Source organism: Furipterus horrens, unplaced genomic scaffold (assembly GCF_987537825.1).
Source record: "Furipterus horrens unplaced genomic scaffold, mFurHor1.1.pri manual_scaffold_6, whole genome shotgun sequence".
In the NCBI taxonomy this organism is placed as follows: Eukaryota; Metazoa; Chordata; class Mammalia; order Chiroptera; family Furipteridae; genus Furipterus; species Furipterus horrens.
In genome coordinates this window covers 7693247-7710621 of record NW_028327176.1, presented here as the reverse complement: position 1 = coordinate 7710621, position 17375 = coordinate 7693247, and the positions used below count along the sequence as shown (strand labels likewise).

At 45.0% G+C, this 17375-nt stretch overlaps 2 protein-coding genes across 2 annotated transcripts in view; both read left to right on the top strand.

The window, feature by feature from the left end:
• The window catches only part of CYRIA (CYFIP related Rac1 interactor A), a 96966-nt gene that overhangs the window by 71087 nt on the left and 8504 nt on the right, over positions 1–17375 (top strand). The window contains exons 4-6 of the mRNA XM_090280935.1: positions 13274–13395; positions 14651–14756; positions 17108–17244. Of these exons, the coding sequence (XP_090137061.1) occupies positions 13274–13395; positions 14651–14756; positions 17108–17244 (365 nt within the window). The remainder of the gene's footprint in view (positions 1–13273; positions 13396–14650; positions 14757–17107; positions 17245–17375) is intronic.
• On the top strand, positions 3607–4812 carry LOC150005635 (glutamate dehydrogenase 1, mitochondrial-like). Its single transcript, XM_090280159.1, has one exon. It carries the CDS (start codon positions 3622–3624, stop codon positions 4795–4797), a length of 1176 nt encoding a protein of 391 aa, XP_090136285.1. The 5' UTR covers positions 3607–3621; the 3' UTR covers positions 4798–4812.

Here is a 17375-nt window from a genome sequence, read left to right as displayed (position 1 = left end):
AACATATTTTACTATGTCTCCTTCTGGAAGTTTTAGAATTTTAAGTTTTATATTTAGGTCAATGACCAATATTGAAGTAATGTTTGTATGTTTTGAGAGAAGTGTTGGGCTATTTATATTTTATGTGATATAAAATTGTTTTAGCTCATATAAATTGCTTTAATGCCCTTAATAGAAATTGTTAACTGTAAAGTGACTTCTGGTCTTTCTAATCTCTCCCATTGCTCGATTGGTCTTTTTCACCAATTAATATCAAAATATAATGTGATAAGTTTTGAAGTGAGGAAGAATAAGTCCTTCAACTTGTTCTTTTTCAAGATGGTTTTGACTATTTTACCTCTTTTATTCATTTAATTAAATTTTACAATTAGCTTTCAATTTCTACAAAAAAGAATCTTGCTGGGATATTGATTATAATTACTTTCAATCTACGCATTGGTTTGGTAAGAATTGGCATCTACACAATATTGATTCTCCCTATCTATGAATATGGTATATCTTTCTATTTATTTCAATATTCTTCAATTTCATTCAACAAAGTTTTATAGATTTTTGAGATCCTGCATATCTTTTGTTGAATATATCCCTAAGCAGTTTGTAATTTGACCATAACAGCTTTCATTTGCTTAGCATTTGGCTCCTATGTGTGCCCATCTTATCCATACATTTATCTTTATACTTTGTTCTTGCAAACAACACACAGTTCACTTAACTTTTCATCCAAGCCAATAATATCTACCTTTTAATTGGAGTGTTTAATCTATTTGCATTTAATTGTTGTATGTAAATTTAATTAATGTTGCTATTTGAATCTATCTTGGTGTTGATTTCAGTTTGTTATATTTGCTCTTTGTTTCTCTCTTAGTGTGAGTGTTATATGTTTTGCTTCTCCATATGCTATAAACTCATTGCAATAGTTTTTAAGTATATTTTATTGATTATGTTGTTACAGAAGTCCCAATTTTTTCCCCTTTGCTCCCCTCTGCCCAGTACCCCTCTTCCCCCAGCAGTTCCATCCCCCTTAATTCATGTCCATGGGTCGTGCGTATAAGTTCTTTGGCTTTACCCTTTCCTATATTATTCTTAACTTCCCCTTGTCTATTTTGTACCAACTGATTATGCTTCTTAATCCCTGCACCATTACCCCATTTCTCCCCTTCCCCCCTCCCAGCTGATAACCCTCCAAATGATTCCCCTACCTATGATTCTGTTCCTATTCTGGTTTGCTTAGTTGGATTTTGTTTTTATTTTTTAGATTCAGTTGTTGATAGTTGTGAGTTTGTTGTCATTTTAATGTTCATAGTTTTGATCTTTTTTTTGTTTGTTTGTTTGCTGGACTTCCATGCAGCTTGATTTTCTGGAACTTCTGGTTGTCTCTAGTTTTGAGGTAGTTGTATTCCTTCTGAGTTGTGGAGGGAGACGTAGCATGTCTGTCTACCCCTCCATCTTGGCTGGAACTCATTGCAATAATTTTTTACTTTAAACTCACAGTAATCTTTTAAGTGTGTGTGTTTGTGATTTTAATAGATCTCTTATAAGTATTTGTTCTGGTGTTCTTCATTACGTAACTAGGTCTCTGGTATTATTTCACTGTGGTCTAAAGAACTTCCCCACAGAGAGGATTTGGGTGGCATCTTTTTTAAAACGATTTTATTTATTTGTTTTTAGAGAGAGGGGAAGGAAAGGAGAAAGAGAGGGAGAGAAACATTGATCGGTTGCCTCTCGCACACCCCCAACTGGGAACCTGGCCTGCAACCCAGGCTTGTGCTCTGACCAGCAATTAAACTTCCGACCTTCCAGTTTGCAGGCTGGTGCTCCATCTACTGAGCCACAGCAGCCAGAGCTGAATGGCATCTTACGCTTATATCATTATGTGTCTTATCTGTGTCCAGAATGGGACTAGGCATGAGGTAAAGGTTAGGAACTTTGATCTTTTGATTGATACTAATTCTGTAACTACATTCAGTGCATCTCCTGCATCATAGCATCAAGCGGAAGCAACAGGGGTGAGGACTGGGCAGAGGCACAGAGGGATGACACAGGGCATATAAATATAGGAATATTAGAAGGACATGACTGACCTCTTCTTCAAAGAATATTATTATATTGGGAAGATAAAGTGCAAATACATTGAAGAGACAATAATATAGGTAGTAGAGAGATCTGTATTAGAACAGAGAGCCGGAAGTACAGGATCCTAGGCTATTCTGAAGGTGTGTTTCTTAGAAGATAGTAACTGAGAAATGATTTCCTTATAAGATAAACCAGCCATTATGAGCATAAGAGGAATGCTAAGAACAATCATGGTGGGGGTGAGGCAGTCAGGCAAGAAATTCTAAAACCCCCCAAACCATTGTACTCTCAGGAAGATGGAATATTTTGACCTATAAAGACTCCAGGCTTCCAGCCTTTAAAGCAAAGAGGGTGTCAGATTCGCTGACCATCAGGGATATTTTGGTTGACACAGATCACTTCCTGCCACTATTGATCTCTTCTTTCATCTGTCCCTCTTTGGTACCCTCACCTCTGCTGAGGTGGTTCAGAGGATACCAGATAATCTTAGAGAGAAAGGGGGACAATACGATGTATTTTGGTCACTTGGCAAATGAAACAAACCCCAATAAAACAAATCAGACTTGGGAAGCGATTTATGAATGCCAACACAGAGATTCCTTCACAACGATTCCTTCAATTTCTAGTCCTTTCACTCTCTGCGGGCTTTTCCCCTGTGCCCGCATTTTCATTATGACGACAGGGCCATACAGGGAGGAGACGGGGCGTTTCCTAGGGAGCTCTTATGAGCCTCTCTCCGTACCAAGAATTAACCTGAGGCTCAGAGAGATTCATCGGTTTGCCCTGGGGTCTAACAGGGAATGGCAAGACTGGCAATAGGACCTGGGTCTCAAAACACTCCATTCTCGAGTGCCCCGCGCGCCCCCACCGGCTTCCCAGGGCGGCGTGCGCCCCTCGTCTTGCCATTCACGAGCAACATTGGCCCGCGGCCCCAAAGTCGCGCCGAAGGGGAGGGGACAGCTAGAAAGGCGGGAAGCTGCAGCTTAAAAGGGCAGCCCACACTGGGCCCTTCCTCCCTCCCAGGGCCCCCGAGCTTCTGAGAGCGCCCCGCCACCATGTACCGTTCCCTGGGCGAAGCGCTCCTGTTGCCCTGCGTCGGGCCCGCAGGCCTGGGCTCGGGGACGCTGCTGGGCCGGGCCGGCGGGCATCCCCCCGCCGCAGCCCCTCCGCCGGGGCTCGCGCTGCCCTCCCGGGGACGCTACCGTAGTGAGGCATCGGCTGGACACGAGGACGACCCCAGCTTCTTCAAGATGGTGGAGGGCTTCTTCGACCGCGGTGCCACCATCGTGGAGGACAAGCTGGTGGAGGACCTCAAGACCCGGGAGAGCGAGGAGCAGAAGCGGAACCGGGTGCGCGGCATCCTGCGGATCATCAAGCCCTGCAAACCATGTGCTGAGCCTGTCCTTCCCCATCCGGCGCGACCACGGCTCCTGGGAGGTCATCGAAGGCTACCGAGCCCAGCACAGCCAGCACCGCACCCCCTGCAAGGGAGGGATCCGGTACAGCACTGACGTGAGCGTCGATGAAGTCAAAGCTTTGGCTTCTCTGATGACATACAAGTGTGCCGTGGTTGATGTGCCATTCGGCGGTGCCAAAGCTGGTGTTAAGATCAATCCCAAGAACTATACTGATAATGAATTGGAAAAGATCACAAGGAGGTTCACCCTGGAACTGGCTAAGAAGCGGTTTATTGGTCCGGGCGTTGACATGCCTGCGCCAGACATGAGCACGGGCGAGCGGGAGATGTCCTGGATTGCTGACACCTACGCAAGCACCATAGGACACTGTGACATTAATGCCCGTGCCTGTGTCACTGGGAAGCCCATCAGTCAGGGTGGAATCCACGGACGGATCTCTGCGACTGGTCGGGGAGTTTTCCACGGGATTGAAAACTTCATCAATGAAGCTTCTTACATGAACATTTTGGGAATGACGCCAGGGTTTGGAGATAAAACATTTGTTGTTCAGGGATTTGGTAATGTGGGCCTGCACTCGATGAGGTATTTGCATCGCTTTGGTGCTAAATGTGTTGGTGTTGGTGAATTTGATGGGAGCATATGGAATCCAGATGGTATTGACCCAAAGGAACTGGAAGACTTCAAATTGCAACATGGATCAATCCTGGGCTTCCCCAAGGCAAAGCTTTATGAAGGGAACATCTTAGAGGCTGGCTGTGATATACTGATCCCTGCTGCCAGTGAGAAGCAGCTGACCAAGTCCATTGCACCCAGAATCAAAGCCAAGATCATTGCTGAAGGTGCCAATGGACCGACAACTCCTGAAGCTGATAAGATTTTCCTGGAGAGGAACATTATGGTTATTCCAGACCTCTACCTGAATGCTGGAGGAGTGACAGTGTCTTACTTTGAGTGGCTGAAGAACCTAAATCATGTCAGCTATGGCCGTTTGACCTTCAAATATGAAAGGGATTCTAACTACCATTTGCTCATGTCTGTTCAAGAGAGTCTGGAAAGAAAATTTGGAGAGCATGGTGAGACTATCCCTGTTGTGCCCACAGCAGAGTTCCAGGACAGGATTTTGGGGGCATCCGAGAAAGACATCGTGCACTCCGGTTTAGCTTACACTATGGAGCGCTCAGCCCGGCAAATCATGCGCACAGCCATGAAGTATAACCTGGGATTGGACCTGAGAACAGCTGCCTATGTCAATGCCATCGAGAAAGTCTTCAAGGTGTATAATGAAGCCGGCGTGACCTTCACATAGATGGATCGCTGCTGACTTCTTCGCTACCCTCTTCACCTCTTCATCTGTAGACCTATCAAAAGTTTCCATGTAACCATAGAGATCTCTTTCTCTCATTACTTATTAGATAACGTACGCCATTCTCCACAAGTCAGTCCAAATCAGCCCCTTAAGAAAAAAAGAAATGAAGGTTAAGGAATCATATACAAAGCCACAAGTAGATGCCAGAGAGACATTTCAGTATTTTTGCCTTTAAATAAAAAGTCCCTCTATTAGCCGCACGGCCTTGCTTCACAGCTGCTTCCCCACAGTCAGAGCCGTGGCCAGGGAAGCACCTGTTGTCCAAGAGCGGTCAGCTGCTTGTTGCTGCAGCTCTGGCCAAGTCTGAGGTGTGCTGTAACTGTGACATGTTTAAGAACCAGATGTGTGGCATTTTCAGAAGATAGCATGGTCCTCAAGTGAGTTATTGGCATTTTATATAAGTAAAAAAAAAACCAATTCGATAGATTGCGGACAAAAATAAAAACTGTTTCTTATTCTTTTAGAATAAGTTAAAGTATATACCGCTGTAGTTAAATTGCCTTTAATCACTTAATAAGCCTAACCTTGACTCAAGCAGCGAATGCCTATAAACATGATGAATGAAAGAAGCTAGTATTTGTATAACATAAAACAGTGTCATTGATAGCTTATCAATAGTATATTGTCCAGCAAAACAAAAGGCCCAGTGGAGAATTAAGTTCTCTTCATACATAATCATTGAACAGTGAATGATGAAGGCTGTTTTTGATAAGAATGTTGGAATTTACTAACCATAAATATGACATATCGTCCAAAGAATGCAGTAACCTCCTCGACATGTTAATGAATTGTTCTTCTCCTTTGAAAACCTGTTGTGTTAACTGATGAAACAATAATTCAAAAAAAAAACCTCTTGGCTCCCTCTTTGGAGTCTGGCTGGCAGCTCTGGGCACTGCCAATGACCAGCTCACTCGTCCCAGTTTTGTGTCTTCTTTCAGGGGCCTCTCCTACACGCGGCTTTATTCACCATGGCCTGGAAACAACCTGGGGCTGGGTGTTATATTGTTATATTTTGCTGGGGAGCTTTTGAATAGTAGTGTTCCAATGAAGTGCTAGATATTATTTATATAAGAATGAGCCTTTTTCTTTTTTTTAAAAGCAATACCCTTTCACAAATTTCTAACTACTTTGTAACTGCATGATTTAACCTGGTGATAAAAGCAGTTATTAAAAGTCTACCTTTTCCAAAAAAAAAAAGAACTCCATTCTGGAGTCCCCCTTTTTCCCCCCATGACATCACAGGGATCCCATTGCACATGAATGAAGTAAACAAGCCCTCAGGCACCCCCAGTTTCGCTGCCCTTTGCTGTCTCTCATTGGTCGTTCCATGGGCAAGGGCTCTGGGCTCTGGTGTGGGGTGACTAATGTTCCTGTACAAATAAGTATGTCACCCCAATCACACTTATATTTTCTGATGGACCTCGGTGATTTTATGTTGTTTCTGTAAGCACTTACAGTATCACACTATACATCATGCCCATTTTCCATCCCCAAATGTTAATAATAGATAGTTATTTATGTTTCTTCATTTCCCTTGAAAGGGAGAGGGATGGAGGAGTGAGGAAGTAGGTTGGGAAGAAGTGCTATAGGTTTAATTTATGGCTCTGGCAAATCCTTTTTCTGCTATACCTTTCCCGATGTTTATACAACAGAGGGTGGTGTGAAGAGATAGTGAGATAGCCTATTGATCAAATGCCAGGGACTCCTTCAAAGCCAAAGACATCTCCAAATAAATTGCGTCTTCCCTTCATGTTATCTTTGGTGAATTTATTTGATTCTCTGTCAGATTTCCTATACAGTCCCATGTAGGTTGTTAGGCGAAGGTATGTGTGCTCCTGCTGCTTGTAAAGACGGAGGGGATCCTTGGCTGATTCACTAAGATAAGAACCTTTTGATGTGACAGCGGCTGCTCTGGGTTGAGCCTTGCTGCCCTGCCCTGGGGTGTGTTCACCTAAGATGTTCACTCCTGACAAATAAAACACATAGCCTCCTTCCTCTCCCTCCCCACAGTGGAATGCCAGGCACGCTGCTTTCAGTGAATATCAGTCTTCCAGCTGACCCCGGTGACACCAGAATGCTGACAGCTACGATCCACCGTCACTAGCACATTGAGCCAGAGAAGGGTAGCTGACCCGCTGCAAACAAACTGAACACCAATTTAACTCTCTTAATTGATGAGGGAATTTTTCCCATTAAAAATTCAAGGCGCTTGGCATTCAGTGAGTTCTTGAGAACGAATGCGTGAATTCAAGGTCACAGAGCACATGATCCATTTCTACACTTTCCACAATAGCAAGTACAGGACAGGGGTTTAAATCATTGCCTGGGGAATGGCCTGGATGGGCTGGTTCCAAGGCTCCTGCAAGTATTGGTTTCTGAAATTGCCCGCGTAAATCACGGCGAGTTTGAACAGCTTCATTGGGAGGCAGCAGCAGCCCAGGTTCCTGTAACCATTCTCTTCAAATTCAGTGAAATCATTGGGAATGATTAGAAGTTTAGAATGTGATTCTTAGACAAAACATCACAAAAGAATTCACTGGCTGCGACGGGAAATAAAGGTCCATTTCCATCAGTAATATTATTGGTGGACATTGTGTATATGTGTGTACCTTTCACTAAAAGTCAATCTTTGTGTTAAAATAAAAAAACAGAATTCAGTGTTTGTGTTGACTCAGCAAATGCTTTGTGAGGCTCCAGATAGGTTAAATATAATAGACACAGAAGAAATGACAGAAGTCACGGGGAATAAACAAGATGAGTCGGAGCCTGCTTCACAAAATAATTCTGGATGTTTAAAAAAACTGCTCATTTTCACAAAATCCCAATGAGTTTTTAAAAAGTGATTCGTAAAAAAGGACAAGAAATGCTGCTTCATTTTAGGTACTAAACAAGCAGGCAGTTGTTACTAATTTTTGTGGTTTTTAAAAAGTAAAAATGGAAATGGAAATCCTTATGAGATTTTATTAGACTTTTGGCTTTATTTTTTTCTGTAATATCAGCAGTGTCCTTTTTTGAATAAAGGATATGTATATTTTTATATTGTTATCAAAGGTAGGGAGCTTTCAAAAGATTTTTAATATATTTGGGGTATTTTGGCATACTTCAGAAAATTTGAGGATTTATACTTTCAGTTATGCCTTAATGTGAGGAAAAAGTTAGCAGTATAATTTCAGTCTCTCGTTTTATCTTGCCATACTTTAATTAGTTCAGAGAAGGAAAACTCTGACTCCAAAAAACCTCAGCTGCCTTGCGGCATACCTCTTCAGGGGAAAGGCTAAGGGAGTAAACCCCGACAGAAAATCCGGAGCCGGAGTCCCTAAGGCGGTTTGACGTTGTAGTCAACACCGGCAACTCCTGCGGCGCACCTGAAGCCAAGCTGTATTGACTCCGTCTTTCCCTTGGACCCTTCAGCTGCGAAGAGAGGGGGAGTCTGCTGCATGGGCAACAGCAGACCCTCCATGTCACCCTGCCCAGGCTCTGTAGCTTCAGCTTCACTGGAGAGGACACTCCAGCGTCATCGCAAGATGTCGATTCAACACGGGAGGAGACAGATACCGTGTCACTCCCGAGTCGGACTGCACAGCCATTCTCGGCGGTGCAGATAGACTTAAGAAGCTACACCATCGTCTCTCAAGACGGACGGCTGCCGACGACGACGAATAACCTTTCAATCACTAATTCATAAAGATCTTTTTCCAAATGTCTCTCCTTGTCATATACAGACACAATAATTTTTTTTAAGCATGGTTACCAATATGGAGAATTCCAAAAGTATAAACCCCCAAAGCCTCTCAAAGAAATATTCCAGGAAGTAAAATGATAAGAGCCTTAAGATTGGGAGAGTAAACATAATTGTAGTTTTTCATTCAACAAGTATCCTATTAGTGTGTTAACTACACTGAGGAGACATTGAGGCCAAAGATAAATGCTGGATGATTTAAATATACTCCTAGTAAGGGAAGTGTGAAGAGCTGATTTCATTGTAAGCAAACACATGTATCTTAATGAAAACAGTGAGAGGTGTGACAGCCATTTGAGAAGAGACAAAGGGTAGCACCTAGAAGTAATAAGTTGTTTTTTTTTTTCACTGCTTCCCAACACCCACATTCTCTGCCACCTGGTCAATTGCCTCATTTATCCATTGATTCATAACATGTTTATTGGGCATCTCCGATCAGTAGCACATATGGGGGCTCTGAGGACAAGAATCCCGCCCTCGTCTTCAAAGATCACAGAATCCAAAGACAGGCAGGAAAATCAGGATGAAACATAGTATGAGAAATATATTTAAATCACTCATTCAGCTCTTCTTTCAGCCAGTTTTCCTTGAGCATCTACTATGTGCGAGACACTGGCCGGAGCCTGGAGACACAATGTGAAATGAAACGAGGCCAGCGTCCTGCTCCCTAGTGGACCACATTCTCGTTAATTAGTCCTGACTAATCGTTTAGCTGGAGGATAAAAATAGGATGAATTATGGCCTTCCACAGGGACACGGGCCAATGCCAACCGTCACTTAAGGTCACACAGTCCTTTTCCCATTTAGAAGAAACAGAAAAACAGATTAGAGCTTGTCCCTCTCAGCATTTTCTTTACCTTGAAAATTGATGCCTCTTGGGGTTTGGGTCCCCTGAGACTCTTACAAGCCCTACCCCTGGCCCAGAAGGCAGGGACTGTGTTTCTGGCATCATAAGCCTAATTATTAACTGGAAGAAGTGGTGACTTCAGGTCCTTAACAGGAGAAGAAGGAAGAAGCAGGGCATGCAATGACACCCACAAAGTACGGAAGAAAATGAGCCAGCTCACTTGTAAGTCAGGAGGAGAAAAAGAGAGGTGGATGGATTTCTTCCACCCCACCCCTGCTAGACGGGGCCCCATAAGAAACGTTTCAAACAGGACTCTAGGACCTCTGCCAAAAAGAACATGTTTCCAGAGACAGAGGCTGGGGGCAGAGGGCCCTGCTTCTCAGATCATCCCAGGTGCCAGGAAAGAGTTGCTGGGTGGTGGGACACACCCCCACAGCCCTCACCTCTGCCCCCTCTGGGAGAGAAGGGACACCACCCCCCGGCTCCGTGTCCCACTCCTTGTGATTGCATAAATGTCGGTATCAGAAAGTGTCACTTCGCCTGGGATGGACAGAGAAGCCTGCTTTTCTATAGCCAATACTACTTTCAGGCCACCCTATCAGAAACTCTCTTATTTGGGAATTACTTAAGTCCTCTTGTCCCTGGCTGGTTTGGCTCAGTGGATTGAGCATCGGCCTGCGAGCTAAGTGTCGCTGGTTCGATCTTCCAGTCAGGGCACATCAGAGAAGGAAAACTCTGACTCCAAAAAACCTCCGCTGCCTTGCGGCATACCTCTTCAGGGGAAAGGCTAAGGGAGTAAACCCCGACAGAAAATCCGGAGCCGGAGTCCCTAAGGCGGTTTGACGTTGTAGTCAACACCGGCAACTCCTGCGGCGCACCTGAAGCCAAGCTGTATTGACTCCGTCTTTCCCTTGGACCCTTCAGCTGCGAAGAGAGGGGGGGTCTGCTGCATGGGCAACAGCAGACCCTCCATATCACCCTGCCCAGGCTCTGTAGCTTCAGCTTCACTGGAGAGGACACTCCAGCGTCATCGCAAGATGTCGATTCAACACGGGAGGAGACAGATACCGTGTCACTCCCGAGTCGGACTGCACAGCCATTCTCGGCGGTGCAGATAGACTCTTAAGAAGCTACACCATCGTCTCTCCAGACGGACGGCTGCCGCCGCCGACGACTTAAGTCCTCTGTTTTTAAAAAACTGACTTTGAAACCTTTCTCCTTTTGTGTTTCAGTAATCAGCCAAAGGATGGGTTTGGGGGTTTTGTTTTTCCATCACCCCTCCCCCAGGCCACTGGGCTTTATTCTTTTTTGTTTAAAACGTATGAAGCGGTGGCTTGCTAAGCTACAGCCATGTGACGGCCGGGATTGGAAGGCTTCATCTTCTGGTTTCCCAGCGTCTTCTCCTTCTACACCTACTTTGTAACTACAGTCAAGTAGACTTACCCCTCGGAATCTTGGTCACAGACTCGATTTTCCTTTTTCTCCTCTTCAAAGATACATCTCTTTAAGAAAATTGTCTCTCTTTAGCTTGTGATTTTTTTCAATACATTCATCAAAAGGGGAAAGGACTCACGCATTTGATTTTTATTTGTTTTCTGGGATCTTTGCTTTGCATGCTTATCTGTATTCTCTTCCCTGAGTTTCTTCATACTTGAAAATTGCCAGCATGACCCTGGAATTCTGTTCCACTGAATGAAACACTTTCTTCAGTTTTGGGGGCTTCCTAGTTTGTGGGTTTTAGGTTTCTGTTTTTAAGATACCCCTATCATGTAGAGAAAAGTTTGGAAGAGCAGGGAGAGCTCAGATATAAAGTGGTGAATATTGTGGGTAGCGTTGTACCGAGAAAACTAAGCAAGTGCTTCTGGGAAAGCGTGAAGGGCCCCAAAAGATAAAAGAGCAACGCGTCCCTTTTCCCTCCTGTTTCCGGGCTGCACCCTGGGCTCTGGTCTTGCAGGTCTCTTCCCTCCCCCAGGCCCAGCCTTGCTCTCCCAGCGGCCAGCCTGCCCCATACTGTCCACAGACACACTTGCCTCGCCTCCCTTCTGTCCCGCTCAGGGCCCGTCCCCGACACAAAGTGGATTCCCCTCCTCCCGGCCCACACCCCTGTTTTCCTTCGCTGAACCCTGGTGTGCATGTACTTCAATCCTTCTGCGTTCCCGGCTTGAAATCCCTCTCATTCCCAGAAGGTGCAGTTGGCAAAGTTTCCGGAGAATCTATAGGGTCGTTGTTTTTGTTGTTGTTTTTCTAAAGAGAATTACACCCTTCACTTCCCAGGTAAACCTGGAAATTTCTTAGGTCTTAACAGGACGTGGTAAGTAAATGGTCTAAAATTCCCCATAGGCATCGCTGCTCCAGGGTCTAGCCTTAGGGTTAGTGCAGGTCTAACAGATGGTCCCTGAGCAGGGGCAGCCATACATAACTGGCCTAACCCCTGTTTCATTACACAGCCTTTCCCAAGGCCCAGTCAGCTTGGTCAGTGTCTGGCTTAGAAACCACCTGTCCTGTGAATTCTCTTTCATACCCCCTGAGTAACACGGTGAGTTATTGCATTTCACAGGTCAACCCTTCGTGCTTCCAACAAGATTAGTCAAAATGGGGATTTGATCTGGGGAGTGTTGGCCAGGCATGACTCTGTCATTCCCTTTCGTTGATGAGGTCTTCTGACAGAATCTAGTGCCTCGGGACTTAGATTTTTGGAAACAGAGTTTTGGGAAATGACATCTATCTTCATTCTTCATTCACAGTGCCTTTGTTTTAGATGGAGATTAATGTTCTTACTAGCCCAGGCAAGTAACCCATTTTATAGGTATTCTGAGATAAGAAAAACCCAGTCATGACCCCCACTCGGCTTTCAGCCACCAGCCTGCATAAACCACTCCCGGGACAAGAGCTTATATTGGCTACAGGGATGTAATCAAGTGAAAATTCACTGAGGAGCTAAGGGGACGCTTCTGTGACTGTTATAATACATTCTTCATTTATGTGAGCTTGAATATGTCACTTATTTTTGTGGGTAACATTCACTGTCAAGACAGCTTAAGTGAACTCTTGTGCTTCTTGAGTTCATGTTCAATGAGAAATCTCAGTGCTTTCTACATTGCACTGTGTTCTGCAAAAATATAGCTCTGTCATGTCTCTGAAGGGTAATTATCTAGTCTTTTAAGCTGATTTTTAGATGGAAATATGAGGGAGATCGTTTTTCCCATCTACACTCGGACTCACAGATTTTTAATCATAATGGAAGATATTCAATAGCTTCTCCTATGAAAAGTGGACACAGCCCTGGCCAGGTAGCTCAGTTGGTTGGAGCGTCTTCTCAAACACCAAAACTTTGTGGGTTCAACTCCCATTCAGGGCACATATCTAGGCTGTGGGTTTGATCCCCAGTTGGGAAGCATATGGAAGGCAACTGATTGATGTTTCTCTCTCTCTTTCACTTCAAAAACAAAGTCAATAAACATATCCTCAGCTGAGGATTTTTTTTTGAAGTGGACTCAAAAAGACAATGTTTATACCTTCTGGCACCCGGAACACCACTGGACACCTAGTAGGTGGATAAAAAGTGTGTTTGACAAGTAAAGGAGTACCCACAATGACTCCAACATGCATGGTTTCATGTGTGCAGAAAGACTGATGACTATTTTGTACTGAGCAGCGGGCAGAAGTTGTGTTAGTTTTCCATTCCTGGTGGCTTGTTCCACTAAAGAGTAAATACCAGCCCTGCAGGGGTCAAATAAGGTTGTCTAACAGGGAGAACTGCGTGCGGATCCTCTTCCCCAGATGTTTATAAACACAAGTGCTCTGTGTCTTTTGGTTTCCCTTCCGCTCAGATGCCCAGCCCACGGAAGGCGAGAGGGAAGTGTGGAACCAGATCAGCGCCGTCCTCCAGGACTCTGAGAGCATCCTCGCGGACCTGCAGGCTTACAAGGGCGCGGGGCCGGAGATCCGAGACGTATGCCAGCGGCACCACTGAACTGACAGAACCCTTGGAGGGGAAGGGACCCCCACACATGCACACACTCAGCAGCAATAACTAATAGACCTAGGATTTCCTAGTGTAGTAGGAAGAGCAAGGATGGTAATGTGTCCTTAAAAAAAATCTATGAAGGGCTCCCTTTATTCCAGTACATTAATGCGAGCGCACGCTGCTGTCGACCATGTAAAACATTAGCCATTTTCTTCTCAAACATACATGGGATGTTGCGGGACTCCCACTTAAACAATAATTTGCCAGTATATTACTTAAGTGGAGGGAAATAGACATATAAAGTCTATGAACAGTTGAAATCTGAGTCATGAGGCCTGGGTTTCCGTGAACGTTTTAACACTTTGTAATAATTTGGGCAGGTCCCACCAGCGCCACAAACAACAGTCATAAACGGCCTCAGTTTTTGTCACCGCAAGCCTGTCGTTTTGAACTCACTTCTGTGATTAAAAAATAATAATACATGAAACACAGAACACCAACCAAAACAAAAAAAGAAATTTCAGTGTGGCTTTTGAGACTTCCACATGCCTTAAAGACAAGAAACTTCTCACTCATCTTATTTGAAATAATTAGTTTTGCGGAAGTATCAACTCCTACATACATGTGTGCATGCATGTGCATACGTGCATATATATGCATACACCTTCTGCCCCTGCCAAAATTGTTCTAGAAAAAAAACACTGCTAACATCACAATTCTCCAACTGCTGAAACCCAGACAAACGGTATCTCTAAGAAACTAACAGCCTGTTCAAAGGTCGTTTTTCTACTCAGGGGGTCACCATTAACTTAGGTAACTTAGGTCACATCACAGGCAGGCAGGAATGTAATCCATATCACAGAGGAAGGAAAAGATGTACAGAATTTTCATTTCATAATGAGCACCAGCTCTACTCTAAACGAATAAGTGGTGTTGGGGGAGCGTTGCCTTGTTTCCAGTGAGATGTACATTGTTTTACACTTGAGACCCGAGAAACAAATAGTGGAGACGGGATCTAACTGTAGAGTCACTCACATTATGTTCAAGTCTTTCAAGCTTCGTGCTAACTGACATCTTGGAGGGCAGTCCGATGAGCTGCTGTCAGCGGAAGAAGTACACATTAGCAAAACGCATCAGAAGTTGTGTTTTTAAAATTGAAAGCCTCTCCCAGCCTGAAGTCATTCTGATGTGGAGCTTACTGCTTCTTTCTAAACAGTTCTGTGATTTTTCCCCCCCATAGGCAATTCAAAATCCCAATGACATCCAGCTTCAAGAAAAAGCTTGGAATGCAGTGTGCCCTCTGGTCGTGAGGCTAAAGAGATTTTATGAGTTTTCCATAAGGCTGGGTGAGTTTGTGTATATGGTGTTCACCACCAGGTGTTTGGGGAAGTCACAGGAAGCACCTGATGCCTTAGGGAATGGCCCACACCCATTCTCTGTGTCCCCAGGGGCCATTTGCGGACAACAGCACCTGTTGTGTTCATTTCTTTCGATGTACTTCAACATCCCTTCTTCTGAATTGCTTAGCACATCTAAAGTGTGTATCGAGGTGGTCCCTTTGGTCTTGTTCTCAGCTAAGTCTGACCCTTAACAGTTTCAATCTGGTCTGACCGTAGGTGTGGATGATAGAGAAGTTGGGAGATACATATAGGTTACTGCTAACCCACTGGCTGGTTTGGCTCAGTGGAATGAGCGTCGGCCTGCGAGCTAAGTGTCGCTGGTTCGATCTTCCAGTCAGGGCACATCAGAGAAGGAAAACTCTGATTCCAAAAAACCTCCGCTGCCTTGCGGCATACCTCTTCAGGGGAAAGGCTAAGGGAGTAAACCCCGACAGAAAATCCGGAGCTGGAGTCCCTAAGGCAGTTTGACGTTGTAGTCAACACCGGCAACTCCTGCGGCGCACCTGAAGCCAAGCTGTATCGACTCCGTCTTTCCCTTGGACCCTTCAGCTGCGAAGAGAGGGGGGGTCTGCTGCATGGGCAACAGCAGACCCTCCATATCACCCTGCCCAGGCTCTGTAGCTTCAGCTTCACTGGAGAGGACACTCCAGCGTCATCGCAAGATGTCGATTCAACACGGGAGGAGACAGATACCGTGTCACTCCCGAGTTGGACTGCACAGCCATTCTCGGCGGTGCAGATAGACTCTTAAGAAGCTATACCATCGTCTCTCGAGACGGACGGCAGCCGACGACGACGACGACTGCTAACCCAGGAAGAACTTGGTTGGCTGGAGTCATGTGATAAATTTAATACAGACATAATGTTCTGCCCTTAAGTTTAGCCTCCCCCACCCCACCCCACCCCCAAAAAACAATAAAACAATCCTGTATAGGTACAGGATGGCTTCTCAGAATTAAGAGTAAAGTTGAGTTTGCTTGACAATAGGCTCAACTTGATGACCCATATAATGTCACCACTCCCCTCACCAGTAAAGCCATCTGAGATTTCATTAGCCAATATAATATATCTAGAATGAGGAAGCGGGTAGTCTTTTCCTTCTTTACTCTTGCCATAGTTGAATGGAACATTTCAGGAGGAAAACAGAGAAATTGAGAATACCAGCCATGATGCTGAGGGAACCTGAAACTAAGACCCAGAGGGAGTAATTGAATGAACTGAACCAGTTTTTGAAGACGCTCAGGTTGATGAGGGATCAAGTTCTGTGCTTCCTCCAAGTCTATGTCTAGACCCAATGAACTGAAACCCTCAGGATCCATGTTTCAGCTCAACAGAAGGAAACAGATGCACCTGCCAGAGCAGGGCCAGATAGAACTAGCTGCTTCAGAAGACAGTGCATTCGCAGAGATGGAAAAGGCAGGAAATGCCCTTGTAAAGATGCTGCGAAGGACATTTAAGGACTATAGAGTAGGTGCTGGCAGACATTTCTGTAAAGAGCCAGAGAGTATATATTTAATGCTTGTGGGGCATCCTGTCTTTGTTGCAACTAATCGGCTCTGCCATAGCCACACAAAAGTAATGATAGCCAGTACATAGAGGAAGGAGTGTGGCTATTTTTAAATAAAACTTTATTTAATTTGTTTAAAACTTTTAAATAAAAGTGGGCCATATTTGGCCCGGGTGGTCATAGTTTACCAACCCCTAATGAAGACGATTGATTAAATGACTCATTGTTGATAGAAACACATTTAAGTGAAAACTGGGACGAATGTTTAGAAACAGACAAGTGGGAGCAATAAGACGGTTTCAAGGACAATAATGGAGGTAGATATGGCAATGGGTTTGTAGAAAAAAATATTGCTGTGATTAGGTGAGACTAAATACAGAGAAGAGCTGGAAGGGGGCCCGAGGTCTCTCCCTGCAAAGCAGGTTATCTAACCCATGTGTTCAGGGCCACCTCATCTCATCCTGGATCACAAATGGCTGTCTCATGCCCATGATCCAAAAACACGTATTCGTGGTTTTCTAACACTGTTAGCACTTGAAGAGGGGAAGCTGCAGCTCAGCTTTGAGAGGCATCTGCATAACTGTGGTAGTAGTGGGGGCAGCCTGCTCAGCACAAGCTCCTCCTCCTCTTCATCCACGCACGTCACATCGCACAGAGTTACAGGGAAGGACAGGGAGAGGACGGACCCCAGCAGGTTCTCTCTGCAAATGTCCCCTGGGTCTGCAAAGGGTGCTTTGGGAAGGATCTCTGTAGGCCACCTCAAATACGTGTTTACCTCTCTGTCTTTCAGAAAAAGCTCTCCAGAGTTTACTAGAATCTCTGACCTGTCCACCCTACACGCCAACCCAACACCTGGAGCGGGAGCAGGCCCTGGCAAAGGAGTTTGCGGAAATTCTGCATTTTACCCTTCGATTCGATGAGTTGAAGGTGAGGCCACGGAGCTTTGACCACTGAACAAGCAGGCACTGAGCACCTGCTGTGTACAGGTCCTCTGCAGAGCTCTGGAGTGTGGGGGGGTGGGGGAGACCAGGGAGATGTAGCTCCTCCCCTAGAGAGAC

What these genes read in the sequence shown, in the direction of transcription:
- LOC150005635 (XM_090280159.1), top strand. Translation starts at nt 3,622, where the DNA reads ATGACATACAAGTGTGCCGTGGTTGATGTGCCATTCGGCGGTGCCAAA.